The sequence below is a fragment of the Xenopus laevis genome, chromosome 9_10L, assembly GCF_017654675.1.
Source record: "Xenopus laevis strain J_2021 chromosome 9_10L, Xenopus_laevis_v10.1, whole genome shotgun sequence".
NCBI lineage: Eukaryota > Metazoa > Chordata > Amphibia > Anura > Pipidae > Xenopus > Xenopus laevis.
This window is the reverse complement of record NC_054387.1, coordinates 127,510,754-127,538,205: the sequence shown is the minus strand read 5'-3', so window position 1 is coordinate 127,538,205 and position 27,452 is coordinate 127,510,754. Positions and strand designations below refer to the sequence as shown.

Sequence of the window (27,452 nt, the reverse complement as noted above, 5' to 3'; positions counted from 1 at the left end):
TACTGTTTAAGGACATGTTGTAGCTTATTAAATGTGCAGAACATTCTTCCCTGTATATTTTTACTTCTGAGAAGCAATGAATAAAAGTAGCTGGATTTGTTGCCAGTATCATCATTGAGTTCAGTTTAAGGGCAAAAACGAAAAAAAAAAAATACTGGGGTTTTTTAAATATTTTAAAGTTGGATTGCCTTTAAAAGTTGTAACTGTTAAATGGGAAGTAAAGTCTAAAATAGAATACGGCTAGAAATGCTGTATTTTGTATACTAAATATAAACATGAACTTACTGCACCACAAGCCTAATCAAACAAATAATTTATGCTTTCAAAGTTGGCTACAGGAGGTCACCATCTTGTAACTTTGTTATACATCTTTGCAAGACTAAGACTGTGCTCATGCTCAGTGTGGTCTGGGCTGCTTAGGGATCATCATAAACAAAGCTGCTTGACTTCTGCATTGCTGGGAAGTAAGGCAGGGGCTCCCCCTGCTGTTCATAAGTATGATTGTTTCCCTGCTCAGCAGTAAGGGACTGTCTGACAATTCCTATCCACAGCAGTAAATGAAGGGAGAATTTCACTGCATACAGTCAGGATTCTTATAAAAACGGTACATGTTTTTTAATTAAAGTATATTGGAGATAGGTTTCTTGTTCATTAAAGAAAGTAAAAATGGGATTTTATTTTTTTGCCTTTACATGCCCTTTAAAGCACAACTGACATTTTTTTGTTTATGAAATACACCCCAATTATGCAATTATTGAACCCATCAAAAAAAAACACAGTAGACTTTTATTTTACCAGTTATGATAGCATATGTGTTTTAATTTTAAAAATTTAATTTCAAGAACTTAATTTTAACAGGCAGATTTATATCAAAGGTAACCCCCCTGCTTTATTCTGACTAAAGTAATGTTCTTCTCCATTATTTTTTTCAAGTGGAAATAATGAACAATGGTGGAAAACTATGCTACCAGTAGAAGAAAAAAGGAATTTGAAGAAACAGAGAACTGATTTGTAGAGTGAACTGTTTTTTTTTTTTACATATTGTACTTTAGCAAATAATTCATTTCATACCAAAGGCAGTGTTGAGGCATTTTTCTGCCTGTGCTTTAGTTATTGTATTCCATTCCTCGGGATATTCAGCAGGTCTGGCCTCATATTCTTTTGCAAATTGCTCATTAAATTCTTTAAGAACAAATTTCCAATAATCAGAAGCCTCAATACTTTGGTCAGGAAGAATATCCCAATCTGGATAAACTGTCCTGTAGTCTTTATAGAGATGAGAAGACTGACTTTTATCTATAAATGATTTATTGCCAGATATATTAGTGGTGCAGATATCATAACAAAGAACCTGTGTGAAACAGGATCTGTATTTTCCCAATCCTGTAGGTCGATGAATAGATGCAAAGTGATTTTTATGATCAGTTCCACCAGCCTCACAGGGAACGCTACAGAAAGGACACTGCTTCCCACATCCAAATACTCTCTTAAACAATTCATCAACTGGTTTTACCACAACATTGAAGAAAATCATTTCCTTGTCCATTGCTTTCATCTCAAATATGATTTCAGCTTCAGTGTCACTAAGAGATTTCTTGAGATTTTCAACAAATTCTTTTATATTTGCCTCATCTTTCAGGCAAAACACACTCATATCATCTGATAACACTAGATCAGTCCTCAGTCCTTTCTTAAGGTGCTCAAGGAAATCAGAGACTTTCTGAAACTGAAAGGTCCTTGGCTCATTTAGGAATCTTTTCATCTTCTTTGTGATATTAGAAAGAATAATCGACTGCAGATGGTGGAAGTCACATTTTTCTAAAATACAGTTATTTATCCATTTTTTGACAAACATTTCATATTCACTTATGTATTCTAGGTAGTCAGAAAAATTACTCTTTTCTAGAAGAGTTTTCATCACAGTGAACTGGAAGTATCCTCTTGTTTTATAATGATTGGATTCACTATTCTCTAGAATGTGATCAACTATTTCATATCCAAGTTTTCGGTTTAGTTGCTCAATCAGAGCTGGTTTCAACCAGAAGTCACAGAAATGTTTTGCTCGCTCCCGGCTTTCATCTTTCTCCAGAAATAGATACTGAAAACTCTTACAATATTTTGGTTTCATCTCTCCAAGACAAATCAGAGGATCATTCTTCTTGACAAACTCTTTATGCATCTGTTGAAAATCACCAACTGCATTACCCAAAATAAAGAGTTTCAGATCCAGCTCAGTATCAGATGTGATCTGAAAATCTTTGTTTCCATCACACACTGAGTTAATCAAATGTAGTAGTTCCAATCCATATGTTTCATCATAGTCAGATTCTGATTTTAGCTTACCCTTTATATACTCAGAACATGTGTCTGAAAGGGACTTAAGAAATACTTCTAGTTTGTCAGAACTATAAACACTACTCTCAAAACGCAATTTTTTCCCTATTTTTTCTAAAAAACTTTTCACCTTATTTTCATGTACATGCAACTTTTCCTGCTTTGGAAGTTTGTTTATGTTGTTCAGTCTTTGATTGATAGAGGAACCTTTTGATGTCATATCTTTTTTCAGTAATGTAAGAAGTTCAAGTTCAACATTAGGTTCTGGAAGGGCAGTAACATTTAACTCTGCTATAATATTTGTCCACATTACCTCAAATTCTTCTTCAAGTTTTTTTTCATCAGGTTTATATTTTTGTTCCCTACACTTCATCACAAGACTGGCGACCTGTTTATCAATAACTTCTTTGTATGCACTGATAATATTTTTTACCTTTAAGTTCTCTTTATGGATGCGAATAGCCTCATCACATTTGCTAATAGATGATGATTCCAGCTTCTTCCTAAGGCAACTCGCACTAGTTAGAAATTCTGCTTTGTACCTCTCTATTAGACTTGCATCTTTGTTTTCACTTGAAAAATATTTCTCTAATTCTGCCTGCATGTTCACCTCCTCATTGCCAAGGATAACATATGCTGCACGTTTACATTGTGCTGCTTCACTATCCACTGTCTGTGCATTTTGATTCTTGATCACTGTTTCAGTCTCTGCTAGCCAATTATGCATTGACTTAGTGAACTTCCACTCTAGTTCTGAGTATTTCTTAGCCAGTTGGTTGTAGGCATTGGCTACTAAGCTGTTTCTAAAGCTGAAAATGAAGTTTTCATATTTCACAGCATTCCACAGACTTTCTATCCACTGCATGAAGTCACCAATTCTGTGTCCCTTGTTCTTCATAGATTCAATTAAATATGCTTTAAGCTCATAGATAGTTTCACTGTAAGCAACATTTACAGATGCCATTGGTGGGACTCCATTCCAGAGGCCAGGAATGTAGGCATTGTCTTTCTCTGGATCATACATCATAATATCAGAAAAAGCTGTAAATTTAGTCTTATTCTCCATATTTGCTGCAATTTTGGTCATTTCATTCAGATGTTCCAGAAGTTTCACTCTGTCTCGTCTGTTATTTTCATGTGCAGAAACCTCACTTACATTCTGATGTACAAAATAGCACTTAGGTTTCCTTCCAATCTCTTTCATTCTTAGGAATGCATGGACCACTATCTGCAAAATATCTTTCATCTCAGTTGTATTCTCCATGGCCATGTTTACAATTGTGATGTCACTCAACCCAACAACCAGTGTTGCCAGTTCATTATCATATTCATAGCTGTTTTCCAGAGAAGTCAATTCTGGAGCTCTCAATCCTTCAGTATCAATCACCAGAATAAACTCACAGCCCAGCTCTCCTTGAAAATTTTCTCTTACTTTCATTAGTGTCATAAAAGCCCCCCGTGTGCATCGTCCACTAGAGACTGGAAACTGCAGCCCAAACATTGTGTTTAGAAGGGTGGATTTCCCTGTGCTCTGCACCCCCAGTACAGTGATTACCCCCATTCTGCAGCATTTCCCTGTTTTATTGTCCAGCTCATGTAGTACATCCTGTAGCCACTGCAGTGGGATATTAGAAGCATCTCCATCTATCAGCTCCAATGCGAATCCACGAAGTAAGAGATCAGCAGCATATTTTGGCAGTTGAGCAAATTTTCTTTTTTTTGCATTTTCTTCCTTCAACATAAAATGTTCTGCCTCATAAAACTGACCTAATTCTCTCAAAAAATGTTCAATACCCAGGGAACTGTCTGATATTTTCTGATCAAGCTCAGACAGGCGAGTCATACTGGGACTGCTTGACATTTGTTTATACTCAGCTTGTAAAGCAGAGAGGTTATTCATGGCAGATAAATCAAGATAAAATCTAAGCCATTTCAAAAAATAGTGATTTTCAGTATCGTTCCTTTTCTTGATTGAATCAATAAACTTACTAATGCCATTTGGCATTTCACACTGATACTGTTGCGTACGGTTTTCTACACGTTGATTTTGTAGTTCCACTTTGTAACTCTCTCCACGTTTATCACCTTGTTTTTTCATTTGACACATTTCTTTTTCCAGCTCAGCCAGATTTTTCCATAAATTGTCCTGCAGCTTCATTGTTTTCTTCTTGTACTGTGCAACATCTTTTATTTCCTCTGCAATGGCTTTGGCATCTGCCTTTGCGTTCTGACATTCTATCCCATTCTCATCTACAGAGATTCCTAGTTTGGAAGCAATTTCTGCCATATCTTCCAAATTCATGAAATTACATCCTTTTTTAATAAAATCGACAGCAGTTGCTCGAATTTTCTTTGTGATTATTGCTTCACTAGTTTTACTTTTGAACTGAAGTACAGTAACATTGAGATTTGTGCTTTTGTCAATTTTACTGTTTGCCTTGACAATAATGACAAAGGTTGTCTTAGAGTTTTTATATTGGGATAAAAAGTCATAGATAGGCTGATCAATATTTTCCACAAAAATAAAAACAGCTGATGAGATCTGTGTTAGAAATGCAAACTGCTTCAAGTTGTCCTCCATGTTTCCATGAAGGTTTGCAAATGCAACTGGCTCTGAGAAAATATCTGAATTACATTTACCTGCTGGAAAATACCAGGATACTTCTGTCAGCCCCTCAGATATCTCCCTTGTGACATCAGCACCTTCCATATTACTGTGAACAAAGAAGTCGTAGGTGTGCTGAGCTGGGCTGAGAACTTGATTTAGAATAGTAGATTTAGATAATTTACTTTCACCCAATCTAACAAAACTGAATGTTGGCATAGATATCTGAACAAGATATGCTTGTATGAATCCCTTTGTTTCAGCTAGAGACTGAGGTCTCCATCTTTTTACAATATCTCTCATTCCCCAAAGCATGAAGGTACAGCCTGGGCCATCAACATCAGGGAGCAGCAAAGGGACAGCAAATTGACACATAGACATTTTCAGTATAATCTCCTGCTGCAAAAAATTGTCACAGCAATGCAAGACAAAGCAAAGGACATCTAGGAGATGAACAGAGTTAGACGAGCCACAGATGATATCATCTGTGTCATCCTGAGGATCTTCATTTTCATCCTCACTTTTTGTAACTATGCTTCTGGCTGTTCCATTTAATGCAATTACTTTATGTAAAAAATTCCAGGCTGCAGACTCTTTTTGCCAATCTTCCATCCGCTGTAAACATTCTTGATCAATCTGAAGAAAGTCTTGTAATGTTAGAGTTTTGTTTTCATATGGTTCCATATTCATTTTCTTTGATAAGTCTCTAAATAAGTTTTTTTTATCTGGAAAAAAAAAGAAAGTAAGTGTTTATAAAACATGAAGTTCTACGTAAGATTCACTCCATAAAATATCAATTGCCTAGGTGCCAGAGCTCAAGGAGAGAAAGGAGAAAAGTGACAACTCTCAAAAGTGATGTAAATATAGAATATATTTTACAGTTTAGTCACATACTGAGACCATCATTAGGTAGACATGCATACTGTATTTTTGATCTAATAGACATGAGTGTCATCATTTATGAAAATATGTAATAGAAAGTAAAAGATTACCATCTTTACGATAGACAGTTACCCGAATCCTGTTAAATGCTTACTCAGAGAAGGAAGCCTTTATTTGATTCATGTCTTAGTGCAGAATACAAAATTTGGCAGCACAGGAGACCTCTCCCTACACGACCATTACATGACTTTCTTAATTATGGAATTAACAATATTATCATATTATAATCCTTAGTTTTAAGATACAGATGCAGCCACATTTTTTGGTAGGTTTAACGCGCTGTAACGCTAGCTAATTAGCAGCAAGCGAGTTATCTAGAGTTGCCTCGGCGCATTTATCGCATTTTCCTTTATTTAAATATGTGCAATACCAGCAGTGGCCACCAAGCGCCACATATTCACTAATGAAATGTTTGTAAACTAGTTATATATTATAATAAAATTATATATTATTATATGCATTTTTTGAGTAATATATATATATCTATATATATATATATATATATATATATATATATACGCACAAACAATTACAGAATTTGAAGTTGAATCTAAATGGCTAAGATTTCTGGAAATACTTCTAAAATAAATTATGGGGCATTGTTACCTGTTTTTAACATTATAAAAAAATTAAACAATAACCTTTGGAAGGTTCTGTGTTTTCTTCTTTCCTTTCGGCTCCATGCTCATTCATTGTAACATTATCTACCATTTCTATGAAAAAAAGATTGCAAAATAAAGTATTTACATACTGAATTTAAAAACCCTATTTATATGGACTACAATTTCTTTCCTAGAAGTCCATGCAAAATATCTAGATGCACATTTTTATGTTGGTGATACTGATTTAAACGTTTACTTTTGGAAGGTTCTGTATTTTCTTCTTTCCTTCCAGCTCCTTTCTTATAAATTGCAAAATAAAGCACTTACATATCGAATTCATAAACCCTACAATGCCTTTTCTATAAGTCCATGCACGATATTTCCATGCACATTTCTCATTATGTTAATACTGAATTAAACTGTAAACATTTACCTTTGAAAGCTTCTGTGTTTTCTTCTTTCCTTTCAGCTCCATTCTCATTCATTGCAACATCATCTACTGTTTCTATGAAGAAAAAAAATGTAAAATAAAGCACTTACAGATATAATTCATAAACCCTATTAAATGGCCCTCAATTTCTTTCTTAGAAGTCCATGCACATTTTCTACATGCACATTTCTCAATTTGGTGATAGTGAATTAAACATTTATCTTTGGAAGTTTTTGGTTTTCTTCTTTCATTTCAGCTACTTCATTCAAATATTAAGTAGTTAGAGGTGCACATCATAATACAGTAATAATTATTTGGTGCTCAGGAGTCCCCTCTGAGATCCCCTAATAATGTACTAAACTTTAAGAAAAGCAGTGCACACAAATTTTAAGATTTTTTTTTTTTTAGAAAACTTTTATGAACATATACATAACCATATATATTAATGAAAGTTTTCTTACCATTTTAAAATTCATGTGCCCTGTCATTCTCATTTAATGCAACATCATATACCATTTCTATAAAAAAAACAAGATTGAAAAACAAAGAACTTGTATATCGAATTCATAATTATTTATATGGTGTACAATTTCTCTCCTAGAAGTCCATGCACAATATCTACATGCACATTTATCTATTGTGGCAATACTGAATTAAACATTTACCTTTGGAAGGTTCTGTGTTTTCTTCTTTTTTCTTTTTAGTTACATTCTCATTTAAGGCAACATTATATACCATTTCTATGAAAAAAATTGCAAATTAAGCATTTACATATTGAAATTATAAACCCTCTATGTGACCTACACCTTCTTTCCTAGAAGTCCATGCACAATATCTACATGAGCATTTCTCTTCTTTTTTTTGCCAGTCCCTGGTCTTTCCCTTGTTTGTTATAGTTTATACAGGAGCAGTGGCCAGCTAGCTCCCACCCTTTCCAGCTATAGGCAGGTGAATGAAGTGGTGGCCAACAAAAGGGCAACCAAGTTTGGGAGTTTTAACAGCAGCAAATAAGTTGCAGTTAAAACTTGGTCCCAGTGTAAAATTCATAATGATGGAGTACAATTCTTAATGAATTAGTGAAAGTTGAGTGTAGGACTGGCCAGACCAGGGATGACTTTGACATAGTTGGCCATCTTAAATATATTACAATATATGGACAAACAATCCCTGTTTTGTTTAAAGGGTATGCATTTTTTAGCAGCTTAAGGCAAAATCTCTTGATGCCCTTAATATATTGATAATAGTTGAGTTCAGAGGATCTCTTATATTTGTCTATATGAATTTTGTGGTCACAGTCTCATTGCACCCCACTTAATAGTTTAAATTAGTGGTGAGCACAACTTTCACTTGTTTTATATGTGTGTGTGTAGATAAGTCTGTCTATGCATGTATAAATATACGGAATTTATTTAGAAGGGTTGCACTTGATGACCATTGTCCTTTTCCATCAAACTACTATTTGTAACTATGTATGTAATTGCATAGTAATACATATTAGAATCAAGAATTCACCTTCTAAAGTTTCTGTGTGTTCTTCTTTTCCATCATCTTTTTCACTCGTTTTCATTGTATCATTTTCTGAATGATCTGAGAGAAATATGAATAATTTAAAAATACTCGTGTCCTCTCTAAGCTACATACAAGATAAGCTGTATAGTATACTTTTTGAAATGGTCGAATAGTCGAACGATTTTTAGTTTGAATCGTTCGATTCGAAGTCAAAGTCGTAGTTGAAGGTCGAAGTAGCCAATTCGATGGTCGAAGTAGCCAAAAAAATACTTCAAAATTCGATTTTTTTTTTATTCTATTCCTTCACTCGAACTTAGTGAATGGGCCCCTTAGTACAAATGTTAAAAGCTTAAAATACATATTTCTACAAAATAGAGAAATTCTAATAGTTAAATGATTGTATAAAAATAGCATAACAGTTAAGGTGACAGTTTTAGTATTTTCAGAGTTATTCAAGGTTTAAAGTATTAGGAATATGTTTAGACAAATTCTCTAAATTTTTTTGATAAAACAGGATACATTGTATTCTAAGTTCATTCCTGAAGGTCGTCTAGGTTGTCTAGAAAGAAAACCTATTTAGCTTCTTGTTTAAGAAGTCTATCCAAAGTATTTCCACCTCTAATGTGTAACAAAACCTTTTCTATGCCATATCTAGTATAGGTAAATCTAAAACAACTGGACTTGCTGAGTAATCATTGAAGACGTTTCACTACTCATCCGAGCAGCTTCTTCAGTTCAACTGTGAAGTTCTCATCATATAAACTCTTCCACTAATCCAATCACAATGGCACATTATAACTCTTCAGAGAGGTGACATCTGAAATTTACAGAGGTGTTGATTCTGTGTAGTTACTGTGATAGGATTATCCAATGTGTCATGTAACTCCTAGAAACAGGTGTTACTTTATATGAATCTCTCACAAGTAACACCTGTTACTGTAACACCTGTAACACCTGTAACAACTGTTTGAAGAAATCCCTGATTTTTGGATTATCAAACACAGATCACAATGTCATGAAACAATTTTAGGGGCATCTGCCATTGACTTCTACATGACCTTGACAGGCTTGAGATGGAGTATTTTTGGATTCAGACTTTTAGAAGCTTTGGTGTGCAATAAAATCTCTAAAAATTCTAGAATGAAAAGTTAACATTATCCCTTTAAAAACCTTGACCAGATAAAGAGCCTCTAAATAAACCCAATAGGATTGGATTGTCACCAATGAGGATTAATTATATCTTAGTTGCAATAAAGTACAATGTACTGTTTTATTAAAAGGAAATCATTTTAGATTTGATTGAAATGGAGTCTATAGGAGGTAACCTTTGTGTGTTTTTATTATGTTTTATAGAGCACGAAAGCTTGAATGTTATTAAATGGTGCACTTGTTGATAATAATGGACTTGATAAAGAGAAAAGTACGGCATGAAACTTTTCCGTGTCCCTTGCTTGATTAAAGGCCCTTTAAGTGATTTTGAATTGCTGCCAAAGTTTAAATCTATTAGTTGTGTCCAGCCAACCTGACAGTCAATTTGACCAGGGGCAGATGGGAAATTGACAAAATGTCTAGCCCCATGTCAGATTTCAAAATTGAATATAAAAAAATCTGTTTGCTCTTTTGAGAAATGGGTTTCAGTGCAGAATTCTGCTGGAGTAGCACTATTAACTGATGCTTTTTGAAAAACACATGTTTTCCCATGACAGTATCACTTTAAGGCTAAGGGGCCCATTTACTAACAATCAAATAGATTTTTCCAGAATCTCTAAACATTTGTGGTTTTCCCATTTTTTTTAAAAGCTCTAAAAATTTAAGATTTATTAAGTGTAAAAACCACAAAAAACTCTTATATAAAACTTCCCCAGGTAAAACTTGTAGCAGTCCTATAAAAGTCAATAGGAGCTGCCCTGATTCTACTTTGGACTTTAAGAAGTTTTTTTATTTTTTTTCACTAGCAATAGTCTGAAATAGTCTGATTGCTCACCGTAATTTTTCGTTTGTACTTTTTTATTAGAATCTTTTAATAAATTTCATGACATGCGTAGTTTTAGAGAAAGTATGTGCTAAAAATTTGCAAAAATGGTATTTTAAGTAACACTTTTATTACATTCCCCCTAAGGAGAGCTGGAGGAGGGATGCGGTTGAGGAGGGTTGGAGGATCTCTGTACTAGCCCCAGATGTTTAATACAGAGGAGGTTGTTTCCACTACAATAATGAGCTCTGTGTAAACAAGCTGTCCTCCCTCGGATGTTGCCTATGTCTAAAGTTTACATACAAGAAGGAATTCATTCTACATGAAGTTTAACTAATAATGGTCCTATACGACTCTTGTGATTGTCCTGAAGAAGCAGAAAGTTGAAAATGAAAGTTTCATAGTTTTTAGTCAAGAAATAACAACCATATATATTTATGAATATAAAAAGGCATGACTATTTTCTTCATTGCATTACCATCTTTCCACTTAACTTTAAGGGGGATATTTACTAAACCTCAAATTTCAGGTTTTTTGGGGCAAAACTCAAGGTTTTCAAATTTTTCAAGATTTATTAAAGCCTGATGCTGCAAAAAGTCTGAATCTGAAAATCCGCCATCTTAGATCTGCAGAGGTTGTAAATAAGTCAATGACAGAGGTCTCTATCCTAATTGTAAGTTATTATGGTCTGCACTGGGTTTAGCCTGAAAATACAATCATTTCGGGCTTTTTGGGCAAAAATCCAAAAAAATCGTATGATTCAGGGAAAATTCCCGAAAAAATGTTATGATATGATTTTTCATTTGAATTTTTGTTTTTTTTCCGAACCGATTCATTTGAGCTTTTTAAATAATAAATAAGGTCAAATGGACTATGGGAGTTTGGTTGTGGTTTTTTTATTAAAATAATGTGATAAAATTGGATTTTAGTAAATAACCCCTTAATATTCCATTATGTACATTACATAAAAAGAAGAACATGCAAATTTACAATCTCGAAAATAAGATTGAAATTACCAACCTTGCAAAATATTTGGTATTTCTTCCTTTTCTTGAGTTTCATTTTCTTCCATTGTACTAGGATGTGAGTGATCTTTGGGAGCACATAATTAAATATTAAAATGTAGGATTTGCATACCAAGTATATACCCACTTTGGATGGCTTTTTAATGCTGTTAATGATTAATGACCAACTTTAGAAGTCTCAATTTTGATTCTTTGTCATTTTATATTGTTAATAATATACCCCGGTTGTACAATATATACATATTACACTGAAATCTCAGTGGGTTATGTAACACATGTGACATCACTAAGCACTGATTATAACTGATGATACAATAGTCCCATTTGTAAGGATTTTATTTGGATATAATGTTTGTCTTAAACCACTTAAACATTCAATAAACCCAATAGTGATTGTTTTACCTCCAATAAGAATTAATTATACGATAGATGGGATCAAGTACATGGTACTATTTTATTATTACAGAAATAAAGAAAATAATTAACTATTTTTAAAATTAATTTAGTAAAATGGGGTCTCTTTAAGATGGCTTTCCTGTAATTTTGAGCTTTATGGATAATGAGTTTCCAGATGACTGATCCTATACCTGCATTAAATTATGTGTACATACATATGCACACTACGGGGGTTACTTATTAAAGTCCAAATGTCAAAAATTCGCAAAATTCTAGTTTTTTGTAACTATAAATTCCGAGTTTTTAGTGGAAAAAAACCCTCAAAATTGTCAGGATTTATTATCCCCTTAGGATGTAAAAAATTTTAATCTGAAAATCTGGCATCTCAGACCTGCGGAGGTTATATACTGTATTAGTCAATGGGAGAAGTCCCGAAGATATCCTGATCTGCACTGGGTTTCCTGCAATAATTCGAATATTTGGTGGTTTTTGGTGATTTTTTCTAAATTTTTTTTTAGTTTTTTCCTGCACACGTGTGGACTTGGCAGGTGTAGTTTTCACTATTTTGATAAGTTACCCCCAAACTGTAGCTTGTAAGATAACAATAGCCTTGGATATTATGTTTGCTCAATTAATCATCGAAGCCTCTCCTAAAGTCATTAATAGAAAGTTAATTTCCTTAAATCTAAACATGTTACATGATATTTATGTATCTTTTGTATTTTAAGAAAAATAACAGGAAATGCTTAGGACTAATGTTTTAGCATATTATTATAGAATAAATCAGTTTTCTGAATTTATGATCACATTAAAATGAATGCATTCATGTGTTCGAGCAAATATAAAATCTACTGTAGGGTTATTTACTTTCCTTGCAGTGCCAATGCTAGAGCATTAAGGGGAAAAATTACATGTCCCTTAGTACTCATTTAACAATCACGTGTGTCCCAGACACACTTTGCACCTTGTACTGGATTGAAAATTCAGGGTGAGGTTTAGACCGTCCTGGGGCACAGGCCAACCCTGTACTTCACAACTGCCACATGGAATGAGGTAAGGACAGGACCTTGTTGTGCCCTGCATCTCCTCTTCCACTTCTTAACGTGACTGACAAGTTAGGGTTCGGGTGGGGGAGTGGGTGCATTAAAAGAAGTTATACAGGTATGGAATTATAAATTACAGGATGCAAATATTTTGAAACATGATTCAAACCTCTTTAGAAAATGTTATATCTCACCTTTGGTAGTTTCTGTTTTTTGTTCTTTCTCATCATCCTCTTCATGCTTATTGATAGCATTATCTGAATGAAATTTAGGAAAAATAACAAAATGAAAGCATTACAATTTGATTGGCATCATCCACTCTTCAAACTAACGCATTCTGTCTATCTATTATGATCATGCCTTACCCCTTCTCCTTTCTATGTCATTTAATATTCTATTGGCTGTATTTTAAAATATTCTATAGGATCATTAAAGTTACTATTTAGGCTACCCTTGATCATATACAATGAGACTATCTTCATTCAAACAGACGTAAGACAACAAATTTTAGGTGGTTTATTATCAAAATCTCAAAATATCTCATTATTTTCTGAAATCTACTCTGACCGAATTGGTTATTTCTCCTAATTTATCAATACATTTTCCAGAAAATGTCCTTAAAAAAATTTGTGAAAAATGTTAATTGTACTAATTACATATTTTCTGCCCAAAAACTCCAGTTTTTTTGGATTTTTGCCTGAAAATCACAAAATCCTCAGATAATTTCACGAAACTAAGTGCAGATCAGGATATCTTTGGGACTTTTCCCATTGACTTATATACAACCACGAATGGTCTAAGATGCCAGATTTTCGGATACGAATGTTTTCTATCCTCAGGGTATACTAAATCCAGAAAAAATCGAGTTTTTTTCAAACTTAAAATATAGATTTTATAATAAAAAAACCTCAAATTTTTCAAGTTTTTAGCATTCAGACTTTAATAAATAACACCCTTGGATTGCATTTGTTATCACTGCAATTACTGACTGGGCATTTCCCAAGCACAAAGCGCTGGTGCTTTTATAAACAAGGGGGCAATAAAATCATAAATACAAATATATACAAACTATCATTGAGAAGAAAGCACAGTTGTAATACTGTCCTCATATTCTGATCTATAAAAACAGTAGTTCTCGGTGATGCTTTGCAGCAACACTGAGCTTTATCATTTCATTACTTTAGTCTTGTTCTCCAATGCGTAGTGCATGCAGAGAAAAGGAATTTGGATAATTATTTTTCACAATGTAAGAAACATTTCTAGCTCAGAAGAAAACACATTTTTATATGTCAAACCTTTAGTAATGTTTTACTGAGAGATAACTATCATTACCACATGGTAAAATTTAACAAGGCTTTATAAATCAGCCCTAAGTAACTGACCTTGTAAATTACCTGTGATTTCTTCCTTTGCTTCCATTGTGCCAAAAGATGAGGGATCTATGGGAGCAAACAATTATGTAATTTAAAGAGGACCCCTCACCCAAAAAAATTATTCAAAATCCTATTTTATCACATTAGTCAAGCAAAATGAACTTTAATTACAAAATATAAATGATTTGAATCTTGTCATGTGTGTAAAAATTGTCGCTCACGTCAAAATTGTTGCATGTCAAAATTATTTTGATGCCCATTGGCTTCAATGCATTTTTCAAATTTATTCGCAGTTTCGCAAATTTTTCGGCAAAGTGAAGAGGGACAGATTTGCCCATCGCTACTTCCTTGTAAACAATTCTCGTGTCTCACATGAATCCTGTATGTCAAGTTTACCGTTATGATGAAGCTTATTCTATGGTGGGGTGAACTGAGAATAAAATTAGCTGTTTTATGCCACAATTGTCCAGAAGAACCAGAATTGTAGAAAATGAAAGTACTTTCAGTTTTACTGTTTGCCTAGTTTAGTGCAAGAATAACAAAACAATTTATAAACATGATGCATTCCCAGGACACTGTCTTTCCTATCCACCAAACTCATAACATTCAGCATGAAGGACACAGAGCACGCATGGGACTTAATTTATGTGCAAAAATGTAATGGTGTAAGTTTATGTGTCGGTCCTACATAGAGGACCTTTATGCACATATTATATTTTGCAATAGAACCTGGGCTTTTTTGGGTGGTCGGTCTGCTGCCTTTCAGACGCTATATAAGCTCATAAGATATATTTTGTTATCCATTAGGATATAACATCAGATTACTCACCTTGCAAATTATTTGGTATTTCTTCCTTTTTGCCAATGTTATTTTCTTCTATTGTAGTACGGGGTGAGTAATCTATGGGGGGTACACTGATTAAGTGAGAAGAACAGTGACACAGTGGGTGGGCTAGGATTTTGGGTTCAATGTCATCCAGGACACTATCTGCAAGGAGGTCACTTTTTCTCCTTATATTTGTGTAGGGTACTGTTACTGTTTTGACATATCATGTGTTATCATTAATTATAGAATAAATAAATGTTTCTTTTTTTCATAGAATTACATTGGAATTATTTAATTCATGTTTTGATCAACCAAATATATAAGCTATTGTATATGATAATAGAAGTCATAAACTGCATTATGGGTTATAGAGAGAAGCAAACTGTTCCCTTTAGTTTGAAGAGCAATAATCTTACTATGGGTTACTAGACCTGTAGCAAACTTTGTATCTTGTATTACATTACCCCCTATATCACTTTCTTAATTCCACCATCCAATTCTATTCCCTACTTTTCCATTTATAGATTTTTTTCCTTCTCCCATAAAATATCTTAAGGGTCTGAATATAAAGAAAAGTAATACAAATGATAATACCAATAAAATTGTAGCTTCACATGGCACTAACTATTTGGCTGTAAGTGCTGGCATCATCAGTCCATTGCTCTGTTTAATTTTGCCCATCAATGTTTGGGGCATACGATTGTAGGAAAATATAAGTAAGTTCCTGAACTCACTCAATTTTCCCCCAGTTGATTATTCTGGCTTAGAGACTTTTTTTTAATAATTTATTTCCCACAAGCGTGTTTTTGAAAAAAATATAAACATGCCAGGTTGTTAGTGGCAAGCTTTTTATTTTTGTTAATAACTCACTCATGTAAATGCACAGGTAAGATTAATAAGTCTGCCCCTTGAACTTCTAGCCAGAATTAATTCTGTAAATACCAGGATAATAAGACTGTAGGGATGAGTAAAATAATTTTCTGCATTTCATCACAGAAAAACACTCTATGGTATGGTAAAAAAAGTTTTGAAAATTGTCTCACAATTGTTGTCCAAAAAAAGTCAGTTGAATGAAATGCGCTTGACAAATTTTTTGCCATTTCACAAATTTTCAGTGAAGCAAAATGGGTCAGATTGTTGTTACCATAATTGCTTACTGATTCTAAATAATAATATGAGAAAAGGTTTTTTATTTTATGAATTTTAGGGTTTCTCTATTTAAAAAAAAATATATATAATATGGAAGATGAGCTTACCTTTGTCAATTCCTGTATTTTGTTCTTTCCCATCATCAACACTGTTCATATCCACATTATCTAAATAACAATAGAATTACAACACTCAATTTTCATTAGCAATACACTTTAAATTAATATTTTTTTATACTGTGTATTGGTCCACATTGACTTATTTTGTCCCTTTATGTTACCGAGCATTTGGCTCTGATCAGTGATGGGTGAATCTGATCAGTTTCACTTTTTTTTTTTTTTTTACACCCATTAGAGTCTATGGGCCTCGTTTTTATGGCGGAACTAGGCAAAATTTCACTCTGATCATTTTTACCTTGTTCAGTATTCTGCTGGGTGCACTATGAATTTCATAGATGGTGCTTATGCTAATGACACTAATAACACCCAATAGTGCCAGTATTTAGTCTCTGTTAGACATTAATGGTAAGCTTCTGTCACTCTGAGAAACAGACTGAAACAAGTCTAAGGTGCCTCCACTGGTGTCTTATTCAGTTTTATTTCACTGTTTGTGTCTAACTCTTAGGGGGTTATTTACTAAAGTCCAAATGCCAAAAAAACAAGTTGTTTTTACTATAAAATCCAAATTTTTAGTGGGGAAAAAACTTGAGATTTATTATACCCCGAGGATGAAAAAAGTCTGAATCTGAAAATCTGGCATCTCAGACCTGCTGATGATGTCTATAAGTCAATGGGAGAGGTTCCTATCCTATTTGAAAGTTTCTGTGGACTGTGCTGAAATTAGCCTGAAAATCTGACTATTTAGGACTTTTCAGGCAAAAATCGGAAAAATTCGGTCTTTCGGGAAAAAGCCCAAAACAATAGAGAAAAACGTAGGATTGAGGTTTTTGCTCAATTTTAATGAGTTTGTCCCCGACTTTTCAGGCAAAAATCGGAAAAATTTAGGCTTTCAGGAAAAAGCCCAAAACAATAGAGAAAAATGTAGGATTGAGGTTTTTGCTCAATTTTAATGAGTTTGTCCCCAATTTGATCAAACCATGCTTTTTAAAATAATAAATAAGGTCCAATTGTGGATTCTAGTTTGGTCAGAATTTTTTATTTAAATACTCAGAAAAATAAAGGCCCTAAACCTGCTGTTTGTCACGTTCATGAAATCATTTGTATTCACCATAACATGGCAAACCCACCTAAAACCCACCGGAGGCTCACCAAAATAATACAAAGCAAGTTTAATGTAATTCATTTTTGAGAAGTGAATCATATCCAAAGTGAAATGAAATGTAAAAGGTAAAATCTTTTTGAAAGTTCCACCCCTCTTGCACACTACAGAGAACTACAGGTTAAGCAGCACTGGGGCTGTACTTCACTTAGTATGGAGTGGCTGACCATGGGGAGCTCACACATAAAATCTAGAGCTGTTAATCAAATTCATGATACTCATACCTTTTTCAAGCAGCTCCAGAAAACAGGCACAGGCATTCTTTCCTTTCCCAGATATTAGGCTGAGCAAGGTTTTAGATTTCATAATCATGTCTTCAGTATTTTCAAGAGCAGCACATTCCTGTTGGTTTAAAAGCTCTTTTGATTCTAGCTTCTCCACCAAGTTTTGAAAGTTCTGCTGAAGTTCTGTTATAGAATCTTGTGATTTTTGCAGCATAGCAAGAACCGTTTCAATGGAGGGTAAGGACTGAGCATCATGTGATCTGAAATATAAACATTATTAGGGTTAAAGTAAAAAAAAATATGAATTCTATGTAGTGATGGGCGAATTTGGGCCGTTTCGCTTCGCCGAAAAATTCGCGAATTTCGCGCGAAATTCGTGAAACTGTGAAAAATTCGCGAAACGGCGCCGGCGTCTCGTTTTTGACGCCGGCGCCCGTTTTTGCCGCGAATTTTCGCGGGCGTTTCGCAAATGTATTCGCTGGTGGCGAAACGCGCAAATTCGCCGCGAATTCGCGCCTGGCGAATAAATTCGCCCATCACTAATTCTATGTCTAACCCCTATATGAAAAACCTAGCGGCAGATTTATCAGAGGTCGAGGTGAATTTTCGAATTGAAAAAATTTGAATTTCTAGCTAATTTTGTGTACTTCGACTAGGGAATAGTCCAAATTTGATTCAAATTTGCAAATAAATGTAGGGACCTTAAGGGATTAAGGGCCCCTCCCCAGAGCCTCATGGCCTGAGATACAGGTTTTCTGCTTGAATTTTCCAGGGGCAGAGCCTTTGGATTGGTGCAGCATGGCTGATCCAAAAAGGAACCACAAGGTGGTGCTGTGCAACCATATAAAAGGGGATGCCATGTGCTTTGTCCGCCATTACAGTTTCAGGTTGCAGTGATTGCTGTTATCTGCTGCAGAACTTTGTTTCACTTTGGACATAGTGACAACACAGGCAACATGTTGGCTTTCAGTGGAGTGCAATAGGCTTGCCAAAGGCTGGAGAGGATCCTCCAGTGCCTGGATAACTCAACTAAGATGGTTTGGAGTTTGGATGCTAGATTTCTGTATTCACCTTTGGAGATGGGTGAGAGATACAGTTCAGCATGGATGTCGTTTTGTGCTTGCACTATAGACACATTGGGAGCTGGATAAGTCTGGATGCCTACTTCATCTCTATGTGAGTCTGCCTGGAATGGCAGAGAAAGAGGATCTAGATCTAGGTGGAGGCACTGCCAGAGAAGAGTTTTCCCAGTACCTTTCACCTTGCAAAGGGAACTCAGGACCCGAGTTGGTAAGCTGGTACAACCTTGGCACCAGGGGGGTCGCCAAGAGAGTGTTTTAAACTAGCTCTTGGTGAAAACTTTTTTTTGGAGAACAAGCATGCCTTGCATCCATTTTATGAATCAAACTGAGCAATTTAGAATTCAGAATTAAAAAAGTCAGATGACTAGTGAAACATATTTAAGAGAAAAAAAATACTGCAAGTCCAGTTGATTTGACTTATTACTATGGTTACATCCCTTTTTTATATTTTTGTCTACAAATCTAGTACATTTTTGTAACTATCTTGAGAACACTTCTAGATTTAAACTAAACTGTATCATATTAGGAGCAGATTTATCAAAGAATGAGATTACAGTTCCCCATAGAAGAGCTCTTCCACTTTCTATTTATTCCTATTGGGTTTTTAGAAGCGTAGTTAATCAATAGGTGAAAGTTAGAATGCATCCCTTGATAAATATGATTCTAAAAATCCCATAGAGATGAATAGAACATGGGTGATCTTTTCTGTGACGCGCTCTAATCTCACATTTTGATTAATCTGCCCCTATATATCTACATAGACTTGTACACTGACAATAATATAAAATCATTCACATTGTGGAATATATCTAAGAAACCTTTACCGCGATTCTGCAGGAATTTCCACTTTTTTTGGAGTTAGGTAAGAAGACTTTGTAAATTCATTGTCATCATCTTGGCTTCCACTTAGCTGATAATATGGATGTTGCTCATGTGGGCCAGATTCATGCTTGGGGTTATTTTCCAGTTCTCTTTTATTTTCACTTGGGTGGTTCGGCTGCCTTTTTTTTGGTTGGTTTAGAATAAACGAGTAATTAGATCCTAGGTTAATTTTATCCTCATGATATAACTGAATCTTCTCCTGGACCAAATTGCCATTTACTCGAGTCTCAGCTTTTCCATTTGGAACAAGAAAAACATCTCCATCAGGAGTCATGGTAATCACACAGTGCTCTTCTTCTATTCCAGGTCCAGATAACTTGAAATCTTGTGAAGACCCTGCACCTATTTTGTTATCATCTCGTAAATAATATAATAAGTAATCATTGGATTTTGGGTCAGAATTTAAATTAATTAAAAAACACTGGTCTTTGGCACACTTTATACCGGAAGCTTCTACTGAAATACCCATGCTCTCCAAATACTCCTGCATCACTTTGGCATTTTCTTCAGTTTTTTTCAGCTTTTCTTCCCAGCTTAAGTTAAGTTGTTTTAGAAGATTCTCTGATTCTTTTAGTTTTAACTTTAGCTCCTGAGATTGCTGACTTTTAGCATGCTTCAGTTGTTCTTTTAATTTTAGCACCTCTTCCTGTAATGTGGCAACAGCTTTGAACTTGGTATCCTCATTCACTGTAGCTTCATTAACTATCTTTCTTGCTCTTTCTGCATACACCAATGTGGAGTGGGTTTCCCCATAATTATCATCAGCTGGACTTATGGTGGCCAACATGACTGTTTTGCTATTTCCTCCCAGGCTGTTTTTCAGAAGCCACGTGAGCACAGATTCTCTATAGCTCACATAACTCTGTCTTCTGTTCTTCTCTTCAGCCAAAGAAGATATAACCCTGCCTAAGAATGTAAGAGATTTATTAATGTTGCCACTTTCAACAAGACGTTTTCCCTGAGCACCTGATTTAGATGCCCTCTCACTACCTGCTAAATCCACCAGATTGAATTTGCTGTTAAGTTCTTTTGAGGTACCAGACTCTTGGTTGTGAAATATCTGAGTTATAGTGAGAGTAAAAATGGCATGTGAACGGCTACTTTCTTCATTCATTTTGGTTGCAGCTGTGGTTCTGCATTTATTTCCAGCTACAAGCAGTAATTTGATATCCTCCCATGTACTAACAGCATGCTGAGACAATCCTTCTACATATGGTCCAAGAATGTTATGTTCCCGAACACTGAGTTCTGTCTTGCTCTTTTTCAGCTTTAATAGATCCCTCACCTTTTCATTGTATATTTCCATATAAGATAGTTCAACAGTTACAGTGCCTTTAGATTCTTTGTTCAGTAAGGCAGAGCAGAATCTTGGGATCAAACCTGGTTCATCATCAGTTCCCATCATTGAATATGTTTTTCCTGAACCTGTTTGTCCATATGCAAAAATGCAAACATTGTATCCTTGGTATGTATTCTCTATAATTCCTTCCCCAAGAGTTCTAAACACTTCTTCCTGCCCTGCATAATTATCAGGATCTGAGTCATCTGTTGACCAGAAGCAATGATCAAAAATGAATTCTGTAGGTCCTTTCTGCACTTTTCCTGGACTGACAGCAGCATTGCTCTGCAGAATTGTTTTATTTTCATTCATAGAAATAACACAAGATGACTGCTTTGCCTTCTCTCTCTGGTTCATTGGCCGAACCCGAACAGCCACTCTCACGTTGCTCCTCTCCGACATATTTTTGGTGTGCTTAAATCCTGAAACTTCTTTGCCTAGAAGTTATTCCAGGTTTTTCAGTTATTCCAGGGTTTCACTTAACGCCTTCCATTACTTTGATCTGAAAAAAAAAAATAAAGAAACATAACAGAAAATAGACCTTCTTATTAAACTATATTAAATTCAATAGAAATGCGTAATATGATGTCAAAGTTTACTAAGTTCAGTCTCTTTCCTATTTCATTCTACCTTCTTCTAGTTAACAAATTGTAGCTGTTTATATAAAATTTACCCTTTATGGTCCAAAAATAGAGCAACAAGTGGCAAGTGAATCATCTGCAAGTAATGGCATCAAATGAATTCTCAATTTGGCCTACAATTTACAATAATTAGTGACGGGCGAATAAATTTGCTAGCCCGAATTTGTGCTGAATTTCTGCATTTCGCAGCCGGCAAATACATTTGCGTATCTCCCAGGAAAATTGCTGGCAAAAAAAATTTGGACACGCGTCCGAAAAGTCGCTCACGTCAAAATCGCAGCACGTCAACGCTATGCTGATGTCCATTGACTTTAACACCTGCCTCAAAATTGACACAATCGACTTTTCGGGCGAGTGTCCAAAGTTGATGCGGGCGTCAATTTTCAAGTATCATGAATTTTTTGCTAATTCTTTGCCATTTTGCAAATTTCTCAGGAAATTTGCAAATTTTCGGTGAATTGAAATGTGGGCAAGAGCTAAAAAGATACAGACATTCTCCAGATGTAGATAATTATGGGTTTACAGATTGTGCTTTGGTCCCTACTCCAAGATAAATGTGTCCAAGATATTTGGAAACTGCCAAACAAGTACAAAATTAACTATGCAAAGAAGGATTGATCTTTACAAAAAATAAAGAACTCTCATTTTTCAATGGCTTAATAAGGTAAATAAAAGGAAACAAATAGTGATGGGCAAATAAATTCGGCTGGCGCAAATTTGTGCAGAAATTCAGCATTTCAGCGCTGGCAAATACATTTTCAAAACTCCCATGAAAATTCACTGGTGTCAAAAAATTGTGAACGCACATTCGAAAAGTCGATTGCGTCAATATCGCCACGCATCAACACTATTCAGCCGCCCATTGACTTTAATGCCGGCGTCAAAATTGACGCAAGCGACTTTTACGGATGCGCGTCCTCAATTGACGTGGGGTGTCAATTTTCGAGTTTCACAAATTTTTTGCAAATTCTTCACCATTTTGCTAATTTAGCTGGAAATTAAAAAAATTTTAGCAAAAAGGGAGAAATTCGCCCATCACTAGAAATGAAGACTATAGGGCTCATTAAAAATGCAATGAAATGTTTTTTTTCACCCACTGTCCTAGGATAATAATGAAATAGTATTTACAGGGGTCGCCTGTGTCTAGTGAAACTCCATCACACACAAAATGTTCCGATTGGCTATTTCTTATACTTCCTCATGTCCAGCACTGTAGTGCTTTACTTACACTTTATTAATGATATCTGATTTTCTTCAGTCTTGGAATAAACAATCACAGGAAGCAGGCAGGCACCAATTTATAAGCACGGCTATTAAAGCGAGCTTGGCATCATCTCAAAACCTTGTTTATGTGCCAAAAACAGGACTTGATGCACATGCCACACACAAGATACACATTTATAGACCATACGAAGGGAGGGGGAATGTGGCGAGTGCAGTGACGTCTGGGAAGTGCAGAGTGGAAAGTAGAATTAACTGCCTGCCCTGCCTCTATGCCTGCAGTATAAAGGCGGGGCAGACAGTATATGTATATGACAGCAGAGATTTTTAAATTCCTTTGTAAGAAGTAATTTAAAAAAATAATTTTGGTTTCATGTTTAATTTGAATAGGATTTTTACTATACAGCTTTTTATGTCTAGGTGGCAGGTCCCCTTTAGAATGAAACAAGTTCAGTTTAGCCCAAGTTGAAATCAAGTAACATTTACCATTGCCTACATGAAAAGAATGAGTTTTTGCACCTGCAAAGTGAAACCTAATGGGGAGCCTCCTGCATACAAATACGTGGCATCTACGTGGCTATCATTCTGATACTGATGACACTTGTTTGCAAGTTTGTGCGTCGGAACAAAGCAAACTTCTCAGTGGTTGTTATTGGTAACTGTGCCAGTGGAATTTAATACCTGTATACCCTTGTATCAGTTGAAAAACTCGTCTCAGGTGGCAGCGGCAAAGCAGGTGGCAATAAGCCATTTCTGTAACTTTAAGAGCTGAATTTCCAGTTTTTGAATCAGAAATTTGCCTGCACTAGCCACATGGTCACTCTTGGAGCCCCTTCGGTACAGATAAACTAAGTGCTAAGGGGGTGGCACCTCAGATGGATCCAGAGCAAAAAACATTGCTGGTTTAAGGCTGGTTGCTCCATAGACATCTGCCTTTTCTGCCTACCCCTAGTTCCACTCCTGGAATCACTTCCACTCAGTGGTGTAACTAGATATTACTGGGCCACAGCAAATTATCTTTCTGGCCCCCAAAATGTCTAGAGGTTGCATTGTTGCATCACAACAATTCGCCAGGCGAAAATTTGCTTAAACAAAGCAAATTTAATAAAATGCGAAGTTGTGTCCAGGGCGCCGAACGATGGCGTATTTTCACTAGCGTTACTTACGTTATGGCAATGTGAGCAAATCAAAGCGAAGATGCGCCATCGTTCAATTCTGCCTTGTGCAACTTCGTTAGAGGTCTTCTCTCAGGCTAATTTGCATATGGCGGCTGGGAAATTATAAAGTTGAATAGACGTATATGATGCAACAAGTCCAGGGAACCTTAAAGCAAAATTAACTTTAATTACACTATATAAATTATTTGAATCTTGTTTCCTTTAGTCTGGGAATTCATAATTATAACAAGTAGGCCGCAGCCATTTTGTGGACACTGTTATTAAGACAAGCTTTGCTTCATCTCAGAATCTTGTTTGTGACCCAGAATGGGGGACCTGATGTCCATCCCCATGTACTGGCTACACAATTAAACGGTAAAGAGAACGTGGGGAATGTGGGGAGAGCAGTGACATGTAGGAAGTGCTGAATGGAAAGTGAAAGTAATTGCCTAAGGCATAGAGGAGGGGCAGGCAATATTTGATTGACAGCTGAGATGTTTAAATGAGTTTACAACAGCAATGAATTCTTTAATAAAAAATAGAAATTGGATTTCATGTTTAATTTGAAAAGGACTTTTATTATACAGATTTTTATGTCTGGGTGACAGGTCCACTTTAATAAAGACAATAGAGTTGTTATATTGCCCTACACATGAGCCCACTGTATAGTTTATGTTCTATATGTTAGAAATGTATGGGGAACCCGGTTACCCCCCGGTTACCCCTTTTGCAGGTTATCTCTCTGAAAAAAGGAAAAGACGCCAGCGTTTCTTTGGACTTAGAAACTTTTTCCACTTAATAATATGATGTAGGTCAGAGGTCCCTAACCTTTTCTGGACCGGGGACCAATACAAAAAAATGTTGTTGTTTTTTTTGCAAGGACCAGGGGTGGGGTCGGGGATGGGGTTGAAGGGGTTGGGAGTGGGGTTGGAGGTATCAAGGGAGGGGTTAGCGGGTCGGTCGGCACCAGGGTCAGAGGGGTCGGTGGTGGGGTCGAAGGTGGGGTCAGGGGAGGCAGCAAGTTTGGATGCGCTGTGCCTCGTTTTTGTGGGCTTGGCGGCCCAGTGCAGGAGTGTCCGCGGCCCGGTTCTGGCCCGGCGATTGGGGATCCCTGATGTAAGTAACATAAGAATGAGGAAGATCTACACACTCCACTGCAATTCATCTGGTCTGAGCTGGTGAAGGCAAGTCTGGCGAAAGAGGTAACGCTCAGTAAAATCCGCATCTTAGTGAATTTGCGGAGTAACATCCATTTGCCAGAACAAAAATTTGCCTGGTGATAAGAGTGTGAATCACCTGTAGCGTCTATCTCCTTCACTAGCGAAATGACGTCTGTGCAGTGAAGTCCCTGAGAACAGTAACGCTGGTGAATCTTCGCCAGCGTTACTCACTTCGCCCTTTAGTAAATCTGCCCATAGTCTTTTGAAAGGGCCACGGAATTCAGAAAATATTGCTTTATAAGAGACAACAGCCGATGGCCTATCAAGTGTAAGAGAACTATAACTCCCAGCAACTAATACCAGCGTTTGGCTTCTATACGATGCCGGTAACAACAGCTGCAGTGTAGCAACTTAGACATCAGTCTCTATTCATGTATAATAAAACAAACCATTTCCCCTTGTAAATGTTCCCAGTGATATTAAAACACTGATAGAGTGATAATGAAAGTAGAATTGGCAAACGAGAGTTACTGGGAGTGTCTATATCAGACAATATATCAGGTGATGATTCCTCCTCCCTATGTGCTTTTGATCCGCCTCTAACTAAAGAATTAACCCTCTCAGTGCCAGCTGCATTCCCTCCCCCCTTAGAACTGAATGGGACTTTAAACATAGAATGACATCAGGGCTGGCTGGTCAGGGATCTGAGTGTTGAAGCCATATTGCCTTTATTCTATAGGAGTTAAAGGGGTTGTAAACCCTGCTGCACTGCTCAACCAAATGTTACTGAGTTATTGCTGGACTACAAATCCCAGAATAATGTAATATATAATGAAGGTTGAGGCATGCTGGGAGCTGTAATCCAGCAACATCAGGGTTGTATTCTTAAAGCAATATTGCACAGTAAAACTTTTCCCAAACTATTTCCCAAATCTCCAAAGCCAGTGGCTGCTTTAAAATAAAAATAAAAAATCCTCCAGCTGATCTGTATCACCTCCGTGTTCTTTGTTCCTGCAACTGGAGTTGGAAGCTTTAAGCCCAGTTTCCCAGCACTGAACAAGTCTGTCCTTTATCCCCATGTCTGATTCCAGTGTCATATAATGAAGAATAAAATGATATAATAATTATCTCTATATGTAACATAACAGCAAGATGCCTGACATGGTGCTGGGAATCATTGGTCAGCTCTTTTGCATTTATAATGATCTGCATCACTCTCATTGGTCTGTTGTTTTGCATTTATAATGAAGCTTTTGATCAGTAGAATTCTCATTGGTGAATTTTATTACATCTATAATTAGTTTTTTTCTGCAACTTCTGATGAAAACTAAGGGGCGCTGTAGGACGGCGTTACAGCTGGGTTTGTATCCCCTTTATATCTGCCCTTTGGAATCATGAAACTCTCAGCTCTGACACTTTATCACACACACAGGACAAAGATCAAAGTGAGGGAGAGGCTGCTGACACCCTTTCACTGCCTGAGATCTAACTACAGCCTAGTCACCGAAGAAAACATATTTTTAGTAAGATTTTCCTATAAACTGCCACACTATCCTTGTGTCTGTATCTGTCAGTTTTCCCCATACCATTCAGTACATAATATACAAGAAATCCTTACCCAATCAGAATGCAGAGCAGAGTCTCAGTGTCCCTGTGCCTGAGTATTGGGGCAGTTCTCAGGCAGTTATAGTATAAAAGTTTCCCCATAAACTTAGTGCTGAGGCTCCGCAGTCTGTAGCTGATCTGGAGGATTTGTAGGTACAGCCGCATTCAGTATCCAGTGAAACTGATCTTGTCTAACTGAGATATTACATGGCTATCATACACACATAATGTATGTACATACCCATAAAAAACCCCAGCAGTTCCTGTGCAGAAGGAGTAGGGAGAATAGGGAATGAAGGATGCCTTCAAGGCAGCTCTATCTACCAGGCAGATAACAACTCAGCCACACCCTCCTCCTAGGCTAAACACACCTCCCCCAGCTGATTGGTCAGTGCACTCTAGCATTGTTTTCAATGAAGTTGCCAGATAACTGAAAATCATATCATACTTACCGAGATTTTCATTTCCTGGACTGGAACATGGCAGTGGGCACACAAAGGGTTAATACCTCCTGCCGTGAGAAAGGCACAGGAAGTGACGAATAAAAGGACTTCCCCCAGCTCTGGCGCTCATTCTTTCTGACTGATTACAATACCCCTGGGAGGGAAGCCCCTGCCCACTGCCATGTTCCAGTCCAGGAAATGAAAATCTCGGTAA

The 27,452-nt window shown here is 36.2% G+C and overlaps 2 protein-coding genes across 7 annotated transcripts; both read right to left on the bottom strand.

Annotated features, from left to right (window-relative positions):
* Window positions 1-798: 798 nt before the first annotated feature.
* LOC108701738 (up-regulator of cell proliferation-like) lies at window positions 799-16,347 on the bottom strand. 6 transcript variants are annotated; one of them, XM_041576807.1, is made up of 9 exons: window positions 16,314-16,347; window positions 14,253-14,297; window positions 13,053-13,115; window positions 11,415-11,486; window positions 8,426-8,500; window positions 7,579-7,653; window positions 6,917-6,988; window positions 6,523-6,594; window positions 799-5,664 (listed from the first exon to the last, which is right to left on the bottom strand). In XM_041576807.1, the coding sequence occupies exons 2-9, from the start codon at window positions 14,275-14,277 to the stop codon at window positions 1,061-1,063; spliced, it is 5,058 nt and encodes a 1,685-aa protein (XP_041432741.1). In that variant the 5' UTR covers window positions 14,278-14,297; window positions 16,314-16,347; the 3' UTR covers window positions 799-1,060. The 6 variants fall into 6 exon arrangements, with proteins under 6 accessions (XP_041432741.1, XP_041432742.1, XP_041432744.1 ...); XM_041576808.1 differs by lacking the exon at window positions 11,415-11,486 and having other exon boundaries at window positions 14,241-14,297; XM_041576810.1 differs by lacking the exons at window positions 6,523-6,594; window positions 6,917-6,988 and having other exon boundaries at window positions 14,241-14,297.
* Window positions 16,348-17,661: 1,314 nt separating this feature from the next.
* Window positions 17,662-27,195, bottom strand: LOC108701964 (kinesin-like protein KIF13A). Its single transcript, XM_041576321.1, has 3 exons — window positions 26,809-27,195; window positions 19,615-21,513; window positions 17,662-17,968 (listed from the first exon to the last, which is right to left on the bottom strand). Exons 2-3 carry the CDS (start codon window positions 21,411-21,413, stop codon window positions 17,662-17,664), a joined length of 2,106 nt encoding a protein of 701 aa, XP_041432255.1. The 5' UTR covers window positions 21,414-21,513; window positions 26,809-27,195.
* Window positions 27,196-27,452: the final 257 nt, after the last annotated feature.